This window comes from Leucoraja erinacea, chromosome 5, assembly GCF_028641065.1.
Source record: "Leucoraja erinacea ecotype New England chromosome 5, Leri_hhj_1, whole genome shotgun sequence".
NCBI lineage: Eukaryota > Metazoa > Chordata > Chondrichthyes > Rajiformes > Rajidae > Leucoraja > Leucoraja erinaceus.
Window position 1 is genome coordinate 53,100,273 of NC_073381.1, and position 16,547 is coordinate 53,116,819.

At 43.8% G+C, this 16,547-nt stretch overlaps 1 protein-coding gene across 1 annotated transcript in view; it reads right to left on the reverse strand.

The window, feature by feature from the left end:
* LOC129697658 (uncharacterized) overlaps positions 1 to 15,879 on the reverse strand; it is a 141,216-nt gene extending 125,337 nt beyond the window's left edge. Inside the window, exons 1-2 of the mRNA XM_055636369.1 lie at positions 15,555 to 15,879; positions 7,495 to 8,409 (exon numbers count right to left, since the gene is read on the reverse strand). Coding sequence (XP_055492344.1) covers positions 7,495 to 8,409; positions 15,555 to 15,879 — 1,240 coding nt within the window. The remainder of the gene's footprint in view (positions 1 to 7,494; positions 8,410 to 15,554) is intronic.
* Between the last annotated feature and the right edge of the window lie 668 nt (positions 15,880 to 16,547).

Consider the following 16,547-nt stretch of genomic DNA (forward strand, 5'->3'; position numbering starts at 1 on the left):
GACAAGTGTAGTATTTCCTGTGGTTGCAAGGAAAGTGCCAGGAGAGGGGGTGGTTTGGGTGGGAAGGGACGAATTGACCAGGGAGTTATGGAGGGAGCGGTCTCTGCAGAAAGCCGACAGGACAGGAGATGGGAAGATGTGGCCAGTGGTGGGATCCCGTTGGTAGACAAAGCTGGAGAAAATCAGCAGGTGAGGCAGTATCTATGGAGCATCTATGAAGCAAAGGAATATGCAACGTTTCAGGTCGAGACCCTTCTTCAGTCTGATGTAGAGAGGGGGGGGGGGAGGCGGGAAAAAGAAAGGAAGAGGTGGAGACCGTAGGCTGTGGAAGAGCTGGGAATGGGAGGGGAAGGAGGGAGAAAGCAAGGACTACCTGAAATTGGAGAAGCCAATGTTCATACCACTGGGGTGTAAACTGCCCAAGCAAAATTTCTCCAATTTGCTGTGGGCCTTACTGGCCATGGAGGAGGCCCAGGACAGAAAGGTCGGATTCGGAATGGGAGCGGAAGTTGATGTGCTGAGCCACCGGGAGAACAGGTTGGTTATTGCGAACTGAGTGGAGGTGTTGTGCGAAGCGATCGCCAAGCCATGCTTGGTCTCACCGAGGTTGATCATACGCTGAACAATCCAATCAGATTTTTGTTTGGAAGTGGAAAGAAATAATAGAAATTGCATTAATTGCAATGTCTAAAAAGAGATGAGATACGGTATTGTAATTTTGCTGCATGTCATTGTGGTATATATCATGTCTTGATTGGTGAATATGTTTAGTTTGACTTTATTTGAAACAGAAATAATATGTGAATGCTTCATTGAGCATAATTCTGACTGGTAACTACGCACTTCGTCCGAGCACATTATCGCTCGTGTCATGCAAGCCGTCTTAAATGACCACCTAAACTGTCATTTGGCAACCTAAAAAGCTGCCTAGGTTGCCCGGCTGGCAACAAGGGGAAAAAAAGTTAAGTGAGAGCCCTGACATTAATGATTTAGATGGAATTAAAAGTTATATTAACAAATTTGCAGATGTCACAAAGCTGGGAGGCAGTGTGAACTGTGAAGGAAGATGCTATGAGGATGCAGAGTGACTTGAACAGGTTGGGTGAGTGGGCAGATGCATGGCAGATACAGTATAATGTGGATAAATGTGAGGTTATCTACTGGAGGCAAGAAAGAAAATGCAGATTATCTGAATGGTGTCAGGTTAGGAAAAAGGGAAGTACAATGAGATCTGGATGACCTGCTACATCAGTCACTGAAAGTAAGCATACAGGTACAACAGGCAGTGAAGAAAGCTAATGGCATGTTGGCCTTCATGCCAACATGAAAGGAGGTTCACGAGGTTAATTCCCGGGATGGCGGGATTGTCATACGATGAAAGAATGGAGCGACTGGTCTTGTATTCACTGGAATTTAGGATGAGAGGGTATCTCATCCAAAAATTATTAAAGGATTGGACACACTAGATGCAGGAACCATGTTCTCGATGTTGGGGGAGTCGAGAACTAGGGGCCACAGTTTAAGAATAAGGGGTAAGCCATTTAGAACCGGGATGAGGAAAAGCTTTTTCACAAAGAGAGTTGTGAATTCGTGGAATTCTCTGCCTCAGAAGGCAGTGGAGGGCAATTCACTGGATCCATTCAAAAGAGAGTTATATAGAGCTCTTAGGGCTAGCGGAATCAAGGGGTATGGGGAGCAGGCAGTAACAGGGTACTGATTGTGAATGATCAGCCATGATCACATTGAATGTTGTGCTGGCTCGAAGGACGGAATGGCCTACTCCTGCACCTATTGACTATGTATCTATGTATATATGACAAGACTATAAAAAGTTGGAAAATCAATACTGCGGTTTATCTTGGAGTTTTGGCATTTTCAAGATCATAATTCATCTGTGCCACATTCCTTTTCAAAGCAGGCAGCAGATTATTTTAGTTGCCCTTAAGGTTCCGTCTTACATTAAAACTAGATATATTTTAATTTAATTTATTATAATATATTTTAAAATAAATCAAGTGACGAATCTCACCATAGGTAACCAGGATGTTTTGCCGTGTGCCAATTGCATCGTACTCAAGCTACTATTTTAAACTCTCCAGCCATCATTTAGGTTAGCAAATAACAGTGTGTACTCATTTAATTTGCTTTTGGCTTGAATGGATAAAGCTTTGAGCCATAATTCATATGACATCTCTTTGTTTTGCTTGTAACCCTGATTGATAAAATATGACAGATTCCCAGATAGGACTGTTTACTAATAATCATCTAACCAAATTATATTTGCATGAGCATTTGTTTGGAACCCCATGGTCTTTTTATGTGCTGGGTCAGCCCTGGGTATTAAACATTGCGTGGTTACCAGCAGTTAGCATTTGCTGCAGTTTAATAAAGGGTAAAAGAGTCACACCAAGAAGCACACAGACAACTGGCAATGGTCCAGGAAATGAACTATTACACTCCTCCTCTGCATGATGCATGACGTGTAGCAACAGCAGACTGGAAGAGAACATGTGACAGAGGATTATATACTGCAGAGTGATTCCACTACATACTGGCTTAATCTCTTTAAAAAAAAATGAAGAACTTGTACGTGACCTCAATTTGGAAGTACAATCTTTACAGACAATGATATACTTTTAAAATGTAGTCACTTTTGTAACGTAGAAAGCACAACAACAATTTGCATACAGCAAGCTCCTACAAACAGTAACATTATTAATATCAGATATTCCATAAGATTATCTACTTATTATCCTGCCACTACTGAATTATGCATGTGAAATATCTGTAATTCAGTTCAGAATCTTTTACCTGGCTTTGGCTTCCACAAGGCAATACAACAGCTGTGCTACTCAAAATTCAAAGTAATTATCTTTTGCATATACAGGTATATCTGTCTGTTACCATTTAGCCCTAAATCTTTTGGTCCACTATGTCTATCAGCTGAGGACCAAATCTATGCTCCTTCGCTTGCCCAAATAACCACACAGAAATGCTGCATAGATCCCAACACATCCCGAGTCTTGCTGTTTAGAGGGTTTCAGAGAACAAAAAAAACAATTGAACTAATTCCTTCTAGCAGTTTTCGTGTATTTATCAAGCTCCCTTGATTACTGCCTGGCTGCAGCAAATACGTCTGCAGAGTTTAAATCAATTCCTAATTAAAGTACCGGGTAATGATAATGCAACCCTGTGTTTGTCCACACGAATGAGAATTGTAAATGTTTACAACAGCAGGTTAGTGGCTTATGGATAAACAAGATAGGGCATGAACGGAAGAATTCTCGATGAGCTGAGTTTCAAGGAGCCAAGAGAATTTTGGTATAATAATTTCATTGCTCAGAAGACACTGATGGAGATGTTCCTATAATAACAGAACAGGTTAGGTTGAAATGGAATGATCAAAATACTATTTGATCAAGTGCTTTAAAATTGAGCAAGGAAAGTATACCACACAGTTAACCAGAGCATCAATGATAATTTTGATTAGGGCAGTTTAAAACATTTGGGAAGAATACAGGACACAGCAACATTGCAGCTAATTTACTGGACTGGCATCTCATGGCTTGAACCTTTGATCCAGCAATACAAGATTGAATCCTACCAAAATAATGAGGACATTTCAAATGATGAAAATTTTAAAAAACAATATAGAACTGGTTCAGTCAATTGAAATTTACTAAGTTGCTTCAAGCCAGAAGATAGACACAAAATGCTGGAGCAACTCAGTGGGCCAGGCAGCATTTCTGGAGAAAAGGCATAGGTGACGTGTCTATGTTCTCCAGTAATGCTGCCTGACCCACTGAGTTGTGCCAGCAACTTGTTTCTATTTTTGTAAACCAGCGTCTGCAATTCCTTGCTTCTCCATTCTTTTGTGTGGGAAGGAACTGCCGAATGCTGGTTTAAACAGAAGATAGTCTAGACAAAATGCTGGAGTAACTCAGCAGGACAGGCAGAAACACTGGAGAGAAGGAATGGGTGACTGTTTTTTCATCTCTAGCCTTTGTCCAACTATCTTCTCCTTCTCACCCCCCCCACTTGTATCAACTTATTATCTGCCAAGCTTCGTTATGCTCCTCTCTTCCAGCTTTATCTCCCCCACCCCCATCAGTTTAAAGAAGGGGCCTGACATGAAGGGTCACCTATTTAAGTTCTCCAGAGATGCTGCCTGACCTACTGTTACAAAGCCACTTTTCTTTTTTTGCAGAAGCTTTTATATCAGTTGGCTACTTAAAATGCGACATACAAATACCAGAAACTAGGAGCAGTAATCCACTCAACACCTCAAGACTGTGCCACCATTTAATGGGATCATGAGTGGTGTACCCCCTCTCCACTTCCCCAGTCTTTCAAAAACATACCTACTTCATCTTTAAATACTGCCAATGATCTAGCCTCCACACAGATATTTACCACCCTCTGTAAGAAGTTCATATATAACTGCAGCCCAGTCCATCATACAGATCAGACGCCCTCCTATTGACTCAATGTACACTTCATCCTTCCTCGAAAAAGAAGTCAACATAATCAAACACCCTTTTCACCCTGGTCACTCCCTCTTCTCCCCGATCTCATTGGGCAAAAGAGATAAAAGCTTGAAAACACATACAACCAGGCTCAAGAATTGTTTCTTACTCTTTGTTATCAGACTTCTGAGACTCCTTCCATATGCGAGGGTAAAGTCCCAATCTTCCAACCTACCTCTTTACGGACTTTGGGCTCTTTCTTTGGAACTGATACACTACAATGCTGAAGAATTATATCCTGTACTTTGGTAGTTTTCTCTTCACTTTAGATGATGTACCGGTAAGCGAGCGAGGCTAGATTGTATTATACAGTATTATCGGAATTGATTGGGTGGAACGCAAACAAAAACAAAATGTTTCACTTTATTTCGTACACATGACAATAATAAACCAATACCCAGATTTTAAATAACACCCGCTAATATTATAACAATGTGACATCTTTCAAGATTCTCCCTCTGTGTAAACATCTAACTTCTCAAGTCTCCAGGGGTTATTTTTCTTTCTTCCCTCGACTTGAGAGTGCCAGAAATATCATAGTCATAACAGCCATGCCTTCGGGGATATTAAATATTTCATAAGGTTATATTTTAAATTCCAAAGGAAATGTACACATTTATTTTGGCCAGTGATAAGACAACCTTCTCATTGGTCTAACAGGTTTCTTTTGGACAGATGCCAATATATCCTTTCTTAAATTAGGGGACCAAAAACTCTGTACATTACTCCAGGTGTGGCTTCACAGGTATCCAATAAAATTATAACAATAATATCCCTATTTCTACATTCCAACCTTCTTTCAATAAAGTGCAAAATGCCCTTGGCCTTCATAACCACTTACAGCACCTGCCTACTATCATTCTGTATATTATGCACAAGAACCTTAGATCTTCTGTAATCTTTCTCCATAGTCTTTCATTAGATTCCCAAAGTTTAAAACCTCACATTTCCACAGCGTACTCCATTTGCCAGGTTTTCACCTACTCAGTCAACATGACATTGCATATGCTAAGAATGTTTTTAAAAACTGCATGCTGGAAATACTCAGATCAGGCAGCATCTGTTGATAAGAGAAACAGTTAACATTTTGGGTTGATGAAAGCTTCACTGTTTCACTCTCATTTGATGTTGCCTCGCACGCTGATCATTTCCAGCATTTTGTTTTTTAATTTAAGATTTTCAGTAACTGCAGGGGTTTATGCTTCAGATTGCAGGAATATTATTTAGCTATTGATGTAATTGTCTGGGTAAAAACAATGAGCCAGAGATCTTTCAGTAAAAATGTCAATGTACACATTAAAATGGCACATTCACCTGGCGAGGATATTATTGTGAAAGTTATTAAAATTAGGCATTTTTTCAAGAGGCAGTTTGGATTGTAGAACAATACAACAATAGGAATGACATTTTTCACAATGGAGATGGCTGCCAAAACACATATTTACACAGGAATTTTCCACAGTAAACATTCATGGGTGAAGTATTTGAAGTAAGATTTGTGGGAAAGTAAATGTCACTATGTCTGGCTTTATATATTTTTTAAAACATTAGATACAATCTGCGGGGTCTTGAAAGTAAGCATGCAGGTACAGCAGGCAGTGAAGAAAGCGAATGGCATGTTGGCCTTCATAACAAAAGGAGATGAATATAGGAGCAAAGAGGTCCTTCTGCAGTTGTACAGGGCCCAGGTGAGACCACACCTGGAGTATTATGAGCAGTTTTGGTCCCCTAATTTGAGGAAGGACATTCTTGCTATTGAGGGAGTGCAACATAGGTTCACAAGGTTAATTCCCAGGATGGCAGGGCTGTTGATAGAATGAAGCGGCTATATATTGATAGAATGAAGCGGCTGGGCTTGTATATTCTGGAATCTAGAAGGATGAGATGGACTGAGAGGGGATCTTATTGAAACATATAAGATTATTATGGATTTGGACACGCAAGCGGTGGGAAACATGTTCCTGATGTTAGGGAGTCCAGAACTAGGGCCACAGTTTAAGAATAAGGGGTAAGCCATTTAGAACGGAGATGAGGAAAAACGCTGCGGTGTCTGTCCAACGCCTGGTGTCCAGGGAGCGGGTCTCCTGCCGGCGGGCGGTCCAGGAAGATCGTTCTCCCATTTCGAGATCAAGGGGGTGGGGGAAAATATGCACCAAGCCGATAGCTTAATCGTTAAAGAGTTAAAATATAGTCTAATCAATAAAGAGCTGAGAAGAGAAATCAGAGCTGCCAAGGAAAGGTACTCTGAGAAGTTGAGGAGCAAGTTCTCAACTAGTGACTCTTCTTCAGTTTGGAAGAGTGGAGGGGAGGGAGAAGAGGGGAGGGAGAAGAGGGGAGGGAGAAGAGGGGAGACGGGAGCGTGGGGTTCATTTTCCCACATAGGTGACTGGGCAATCTGAACCCAAGCACCAAGTTGAAAGGGGCCGAAGGTGCGCACCCCTCGGGACAGCCCCCACTCTCCGACGGGCCTTAACTACCTCCTCTGGCAGCTCGTTCATACACCCACCATCCTTTGTGTGAAAAAGCTATTCTCAGATTCCTGTTAATGCTCCAGAATAAGGCTTAGAATGCATCAGAGAGCATTTAAACCCCCTGGACCCCAGCATCGATGGACTTCACGCTCGTGATGTGCGCAGCGCACACATTATTTCACATTAAATTTTTTGTAATCCTGTCATGCCACCCCCCTTGTTGAAAAGCTTCGTACGGGCCTGTGATATATTAGATCTATTTACCTTATACAACAGTACAACTGATCAGGAATCACATGATATATTATGTGATATTTATACAAACTTTGGGTATTATATATTCTGAATTTAAGGGGGCAGAGAGTTTTACAACAGTTCTTTTACTAAGATAAAGTATAATGACATGTGTCTACGCACGTGATACTACAATTTGTTTTAAACTTTCATGTTAGGAACAACCGATATATATATATATATAAACTCCGTGGGGTTCTCACCATTTCTCAGAAGCTCTGCAGTATTTTCATTCGATAAGAAGCTTTCCGTGTTAGCTGGCGAATCCTTTCCGCAGGCGATATTTGAGTAAGGGGTTATCACTGACAAAAGTTTCTCAATACTTTGTTGATTGCATTCGATGTTCATGCTACAGTTATCTTCTTCCAAAGTCTCTGCTCGCACTGCTTCCATGCTTCCAACAGAAAGTGAAGACAAGTCTGTTGCAGAGCTCCCAACCTCTGTTTCACGTAGTATAAAAACAAGTGGTAAAAACTCCCTTTTAAGTAGAACAGAATTATGTCCTAAAAAGATTAAATAATCAAAATGAATGGTACTTTCTAAATATTTCGTGGATTTGAAACACTTGCCTTTACTGAGGGATTCCGTTCTTGTGACACGATGAGATAATGCACCCTCGGAGTGTAAGTTTTCACCACAACGTTTGGCTGTGGGTTCCAAGTGTGCTGACCTTTCACCTTCTAAATCTGGCAAATTTATTGCAGAGCGTCCGGGAGTCAGGTGCAAACTCAAGCAGCCCGGAGCTACGAGTGCAATGGAACACGTACAACCCGGCCACTTTCTCCAGCTGTCCCCCAGCAGCAACGGGTTGGAAAAACGCTTCGGAGTTCTGCTGGCGTCCAAGTCCACCCTCCGGCATTTTGCAAAGAGACTGACTAAGTAGGAGCGGGCGAGCATCGAGGAGGCAGAGCCTTTGTTTATTCCCCCACCCTGGGGTCGCGTAGCTCCAGCCCGGCAGACGTCGGCCGGGCCCACGTTCCACTCTGGGGTTCCCCGGCCCGAGCCCTGTGACGTCGGCCGGCTCCCCGGCCCGAGCCCTGTGACGTCGGCCGGCTCCCCGGCCCGAGCCCTGTGACGTTGGACAGGCTCAGTGACGCGCGCCGGGCTCGGATGTCGCACTGAGCAAGGTTTGGTTCATGTGTACCGAGGTACTGTGAACAGCATGCGATCCAATTGGATCCGATGATGCTATACATCAATGCAATCGAGACAAACTCAACAACAGTTAGAGAGCAAAGGGTGCAGAATAGGATTGCCAACTTTCTCACTCCCAAATAAAGGACAAAAGGTCAAAATAAGGGACAAATTCCCGATTTGTTGCCAGCGGGCGAGCTGAGGAGTTTTGGCCCGGGTGCCGGACTTTGCGTGCGATGTAGCGCACAAAGTCCGTCACCCCATCCAACTCATGAACCAATGATCAGCCATGAGAAGGAGGGGTGGTGGTGTTGGCGGTAAGTGAAGGTCGGACAGCTGGCCAGGCTGCCGACCGACGGGGCCACGGGCAAGGCGCTGCTGCTGCACTCCATGGGCTGCACTACGTCGGGACGGGTGAGGTGGGGCCGGACGCGGAGCTCCGACCCAACAGTCCCCCTCGACCCGAGTAGTTGCAGTCAAATAAGGGACAAGGGCGGTCCCGTATGCGACAAACCAATTTAGCCCAATATACGGGATGTCCCAGCTAATAATGTCCCAGTTGGCAACCCTAGTGAAGAATATTGTAGTGCACCATTATTGTAGTGCACCAGTTCCATAGATGAATGGGACGGTACCCAAGCTTACGGAAGGACCATTCAGGAGTCTGATAACAGAGGGGAAGTGGTTCCTGATTCTGTTGGTGTGCGCTTTCATTTCTGTATCTTCTGTCTGATGGAAGCAGGGAGAAGAAGGAATGACCGGGGTAAAGCAAGTCTTTGATGAGGTGCCACACGTTATGCTGCCTCGAAAGATGAAGGCCACGGTATCAAAGGGCAGATTCTAGCATCGATAGTGTTGTGGTTGCCGATACTCAAAATTTACTCAGGCGGAGAATTCTTCAAGAAGTTCAAACCTTTATTTGTAAATCGAGGCTGTAACACTCAAAGGGTAAATCACTTGAGAGTTCACTCCAAACCAAGAGCTGCCTCTTCTTATGGCATGTTTAACTCTGTATGTCCCACACCCAGTACATTTCCATACCCAATCATAGAAACATAGAAATTAGGTGCAGGAGTAGGCCATTCGGCCCTTCGAGCCTGCACCGCCATTCAATATGATCATGGCTGATCATCCAACTCAGTATCACGTACCTGCCTTCTCTCCATACCCCCTGATCCCCTTAGCCACAAGGGCCACATCTAACTCCCTCTTAAATATAGCCAATGAACTGGGCTCAACTACCCTCTGTGGCAGAGAGTTCCAGAGATTCACCACTCTCTGTGTGAAAAAAGTTCTTCTCATCTCGGTTTTAAAGGATTTCCCCCTTATCCTTAAGCTGTGACCCCTTGTCCTGGACTTCACCAACATCGGGAACAATCTTCCTGCATCTAGCCTGTCCAACCCCTTAAGAATTTTGTAAGTTTCTATAAGATCCCCTCTAAATCTCCTAAATTCTAGAGAGTATAAACCAAGTCTATCCAGTCTTTCTTCACAAGACAGTCCTGACATCCCAGGAATCAGTCTGGTGAACCTTCTCTGCACTCCCTCTATGGCAATAATGTCCTTCCTCAGATTTGGAGACCAAAACTGTATGCAATACTCCAGGTGTGGTCTCACCAAGACCCTGTACAACTGCAGTAGAACCTCCCTGCTCCTATACTCAAATCCTTTTGCAATGGAAGCTAACATACCATTTGCATTCTTTACTGCCTGCTGCACCTGCATGCCTACCTTCAATGACTGGTGTACCATGACACCCAGGTCTCGCTGCATCTCCTCCTTTCCCAATCGGCCACCATTTAGATAATAGTCTGCTTTCCCGTTTTTGCCACCAAAATGGATAACCTCACATTTATCCACATTATACTGCATCTGCCAAACATTTGCCCACTCACCCAGCCTATCCAAGTCACCTTGCAGTCTCCTAGCATCCTCCTCACAGCTAACACTGCCCCCCAGCTTAGTGTCATCCGCAAACCTGGAGATATTGCCTTCAATTCCCTCGTCCAGATCATTAATATATATTGTAAATAGCTGGGGTCCCAGCACTGAGCCTTGCGGTACTCCACTAGTCACTGCCTGCCATTGTGAAAAGGACCCGTTTACTCCTACTCTTTGCTTCCTGTTTGCCAGCCAGTTCTCTATCCACATCAATACTGAACCCCCAATGCCGTGTGCTTTAAGTTTGTATACTAATCTCTTATGTGGGACCTTGTCAAAAGCCTTCTGGAAGTCCAGATACACCACATCCACTGGTTCTCCCCTATCCACGCTACTAGTTACATCCTCGAAAAATTCTATAAGATTCGTCAGACATGATTTACCTTTCGTAAATCCATGCTGACTTTGTCCAATGATTTCACCACTTTCCAAATGTGCTGCTATACCATCTTTAATAACTGACTCTAGCAGTTTCCCCACTACCGATGTTAGACTAACTGGTCTGTAATTCCCCGTTTTCTCTCTCCCTCCCTTCTTAAAAAGTGGGGTTACGTTTGCTACCCGCCAATCCTCAGGAACTACTCCAGAATCTAAAGAGTTTTTGAAAGATTATTACTAATGCATCCACTATTTCTGGAGCTACTTCCTTAAGTACTCTGGGATGCAGCCTATCTGGCCCTGGGGATTTATCGGCCTTTAATCCATTCAATTTACCCAACACTACTTCCCGGCTAACCTGGATTTCACTCAATTCCTCCAACTCCTTTGATCCGCAGTCCCTTTCCTAATTAAGCCCTTTGTCCTCCTCTACTGAATTTCTCCCAGTCCTCTGGTAGGCTGCTTTTTCTGGTTAATTTGTATGCTTCATCTTTTGTTTTGATACTATCCCTGATTTCCCTTGTTATCCACGGATGCACTACCTTCCCCGATTTATTCTTATGCCAAACTGGGATGAACAATTGTTGTGTTTCATCCATGCAGTCTTAAATGCCTTCCATTGCACCTCCACTGTCAACCCTTTAAGAATTAATTGCCAGTCTATCTTGGCCAATTCCCATGCCATACCCTCAAAGTTACCTTTCAAACCCTCGTTTCTGAATTAATTATGTCACTCTCCATCCCAATGAAGAACTCGACGATATTATGGTCACTCTTGCCCAAGGGGCCACGCACAACAAGAGTGCTAACTAACCCTAACTAACTGGGCCTGATCTCAGACAATGATGAGAAGGCCTACCGGGAGGAGGTGGCTGATCTAGCACTCTGGTGCCAGGAGAACAGCCTCCTCTTGAACATCAAAAAAACGAAGGAGCTGATCATGGACTTTAGGAGGGCACATCATCTGAGGACGTACACTCCATTGAGTATAAATGGGGATCCTGTGGATAGGGTGAACTGTTTTAAATATCTGGGAGTCCGCATCTCTGAGGATATGACATGGTCATCACACGCCTCAGCACTGGTGAGTAAGGCAAGGCAGCGCCTTTACCACCTCAGGCAATTGAGGAAATTCAGAGTGTCTCCGAGGATCCTACAGTGCTTCTACGCAGCGGCGGTGGAAAGCATCTTGTCCGGGAACATTACCATCTGGTTCGGGAATTGCTCTGCCAAGGACAAGAAGGCTCTGCAGAGAGTAGTGCGTTCGGCCGAACGCACTATGGGAACTTCACTCACCCCCCTGCAGGAACTATACAACAGGAGGTGCAACTCCAGAGCAAACAAAATCATGAGAGACCCCTTCCACCCCTGCAACGGACTGTTCCAGCCGCTACGGTCAGGCAAACGCCTCCGTTGCCATGCAGTGAGAACGGAGAGGTTGAGAAGGAGTTTCTTCCCAGAGGCAATTTGGACTGTAAACGCCTTTCTCACCAGGGACTAACTCTCCAGAACGTTTTTCCTTCTATTATTTATTATGTAAAAGAATATGTGTGTTATGATTGTGTTTATAATTTGTTTGGTTGTTTTGTTGTTTGTCTTTTGCACAAAAGTCCGCGAGCATTGCCACTTTCATTTCACTGCACATCTCGTATGTGTATGTGACAAATAAACTTGACTTGACTTGACAACAAGAGTGCTAACTAACCCTTCCTCATTACTCAATACCCAGTCTTGAATAGCCTGTTCTCTCGTTGGCTCCGCTACATGTTGGTTTAGAAAACTATCCCGCATACATTCCAAGAAATCCTCTTCCTTAGCACCCCTGCCAATTTGATTCACCCAATCTATATGTAGATTGAAGTCACCCACTATAACTGTTTTACCTTTGTTGCATGCATTTCTGATTTCCTGTTTGATGCCATCCCCAACTCCACTACTACTGTTAGGTGCCCTGTACACAACTCCCACTAGCGTTTTTTGCCCCTTAGTGTTTCGCAGCTCTAGCCATATCGATTCCACATCCTCCAAGCTAATGTCCTTCCTTTCTATTGCGTTAATCTCCTCTCTAACCAGCAACGCTACCCCACCTTATTTTCCTTTCTGTCTATCCCTCCTGAATATTGAATATCCCTGGATGTTCAGCTCCCAGCCTTGGTCACCTGGAGCCATGTCTCTGTGATCCCAACTATATCATAGTCATTAATACTCTCTGAATAAAAGCCGATCCGTTGTGGAGCTAATTTCTATAGGCATAACAAACCTTGGGATTACTTCATTCGTCATAAACTTTACTACAGTCCCTGCACCTAAATCTTTGGAAGGTACTGCCTCCACCCACCTGCTAAATCTATCGATCACTACTAGCATGTACCTTTTCCCTCTTCCCATCTTTATCAAATCCACACAGTCGATCACCAGGTGCCTAAATGGCCCTTCGGACACAGGAACGTGACCTTTGGCGTTGTTATTCCCTTTCTAACATTGTTTTGAGCACATACCTCACACTGTGACAAAATGTGGTCTACCGAAGCCTGTAAGTAGGGTGACCAAAACGCACCCTTTTTTACCTTTCTTATTACTTCCCCCTTGGGCAATGGTCTAACCCATGCGCTTCTGAAATAAGAATGGTCAGCTATGGTGTGGGTGCTACCAACAATCCTTCTTCAGTTGTCCACAGGCCCTCCGAGTTTGCTTAGCTCCCATCTGTCTCCACATTGTTTGCTCTGCTAAGGATGCCTTACCTTGCATTTCAATTATGTCTTCCTCTGTGGGTTCCAGATCCAAGCTTACCTGAGGTGCAATAACAGCTGATCGACATACAAACGCTGTTCAGGCTGCTTCGTCTGCAGCGTGATATCCCTTTGTGATCATGTCGTTTCCATTCTTATGTGCCTGGCACTTAACGACAACTAGTGCTCCAGGCTTCATTATTGCCCTTATCAGGTCTGAAATTTGCTGATAATGTTGTATGGGGTCTCCGTTGCTTTTCGTAAAGCCTCTCCGTTTCCATATTGCCCCAAATAAGTGACAGACCCCGTGTGCATATGCCGAGTCTGTATAAACATCGACTTTCTCACCTTCCATCATTTCACATGCTGCTATTAAAGCCTTAATTTCTGCCAACTAAGCTGAGCAAGGTTACTGGCAAGCTTCCAATTTAATTATCTTAAACCCTGATTGGTCCTTTTGCACCACTGCAAACCCTGCATGATTGCCATTATGATCCCTATAACAAGAACCATCCACAAACAAGACCTTTTTGTCCTCATCATTCAATGGCTCTGACTAGATCTGCTCTCAACTTAGAAAATGACATCGTTTTTCCTACACAATCATGGGCTCTCCCTCATGATCTAGCGGGACAAAATCAGCCATATAACTTGTGGTAAATCTTTGTATAGTAATATCTGGAAATGTCAACAACATCTGAAATGCTGTTATCCTAGCTGGTGTCAACACAAATGTTCCCTTCTCCAACTGCTACCTTATGGTGTGTGTATAGCTGCATCTCTACGTGGTGCGGCAGCTGTACAGCTGCGGACTGGAAGTGTCTTCAGAGAGTGGTGAGGACAGCAGAAAAAATCATTGGGACTTCTGTTCCTTCCATCATGGACATGGGGTACAAGCGCTGTCTGATTAGAGCTAAGGGCATTACCAGAGCCCCCACACACCCACAATTTGGACTGTTTATACTGCTTAACTCTGGGAGGAGGTACCGCAGCATGAAGAACGGGACAACCAGGTTCTGCAACAGCTTCATCCCCCAGGCCATAAGATTACTGAACAATCAACAAAACCGAGGCTAGAACTTTTTAAATATCGACACTTTTTAAAACTTTTTATATATATTTATTTTACAGAACCATGCACATGAGGCATTTTTATGGACGCACCTAGCACTTTTTACTATTACCTGATTTTGGAGAGTCAAATGCAACGAAATTTTGTTCAAGGTGCACTGTCTAGGTGTATATCTGAATGACAATAAAGTTTTCATTCATTCATATATGATCACGGGATAGCCCATGGTCACAGGCGATGCTTTTTCATATGCATAGTGCAATGCGGCCAATCCCTGATAGTAGGGTGGGTATCCCTGAGCTACCTCATCTAATTTTGTACTGTAATATGCTATAGGCTGCTTTGCTTTACCTATGCCCGTTTCCTGTGTCAGTACTGCTGCAGTGTAGCCCTCCTGCCTGTTAGAAACATACAGATGAAAGGCCTTTTCATAGTTTGGCAGGGCTAGAGCTGGAGCTGACTGTAACTCCTGCTTAATAGAGTTAAAAGCCGTTTCCACCTCATCATTCCATTGCAAAACATTTCTCAGGCTTGTCTATCCTGCTTCCTTCATTATTTTCCTTAATGGCGTCACAATTTCAGCATACTCTCCATTCCAGTCGGAACTGTATCCTGCCATTCCCAAGAACGTCATCATCTGTCCTATTGACTGAGGTTTGGGAGCTTTAATTATTGCCTCAATTTGATCCGGTGCTATAGCCTTTACTCCTTTGGATATTAATCATCCTAAATATTCTACCTGCTGCTTACAAAACTGCAGCTTCTTCCTGGATACTTTATGGCCTCCGCATGCCAGCCTTTCCAAGAGAGTCTCGCTCACATTGCTCCTCACTTGCAGAGCAAACCAATAAATCGTTCACATATTGTATTAAAGTACTTTCTAAGGGTCTGCCTTCCAAATTTGCCTTTAATATCTGATTGAAGACATGGGGCAAGTGTTTAAATCCCTGCAGCATCCTAGTATAGGTGTATTGAGTACCCCTATAGGTAAAAGCAAACAAATACTGACCTTGCTCTGCTAAGGGCACATTGAAAAACACCAAACAAAGATCTACTACTGAAAAGTGAGCTACCTCTGTTGAAACATTAGTCAGCAGTGTATGTGGATTTTGGACTACCACTGGCCAATCTCTCACCACCTCATTTACCGCTCGCAGATCATGTACCAGTCTCCACTTTTTCAGCTGGTTCTCCAGATAGGCTGCTGGATTCTCTGCCTCCCCCAGCGGATCTCCCCTTAATGCCTTGGGGTCCACCATAAGTGGGTAACAGCATCTGAGGGCCTCCTCTGAGAACCTTTGTCTGACTGGGTCAAACGGCTTGCCATTGACCATTGTGTTATCCACCGCATTTTTTTATACCAGCCATCTTCAGGAGTTCTGTCAGTTTAGTGGTTCATATCATTTTCACCAACAGTGCCTTCAGATCTCCCATAGCCAACAACTGTTCTGTGTTCTCTTCCTCAAAGGCCCTAATCCATTTTCCTGCCCCATCATGAATATTGAGCAAGGTATTTTTAGCCCATCCAGGTCCTGGGTCCCCCAAGGGATATACTGTCTGTCCCGTTCTTTTTAAAAGCAACAGCATCATTTTATCCCTCCGTTCCTGTTCTTCTACCTGTATGTCTTCCAATTCCAATCCTTCTTGGAGTGCCTTCTTTCTCATTCTAATCTTTATTTCTTGCTTCTCAGATATTCTAGCATTCCTTTGTGATTCCTTCATCTTTCTTTTAAAATCTTCCACTAAATCCTCATCCCTTGTTTCCCTTGCATATAACCATATAACCATATAACAATTACAGCACGGAAACAGGCCATCTCGGCCCTACAAGTCCGTGCCGAACAAATGTTTTTTCCCCTTAGTCCCACCTGCCTGCACTCATACCATAACCCTCCATTCCTTTCTCATCCATATGCCTATCCAATTTATTTTTAAATGATACCAATGAACCTGCCTCCACCACTTCCACTGGAAGCTCATTCCACACCGCTACCACTCTCTG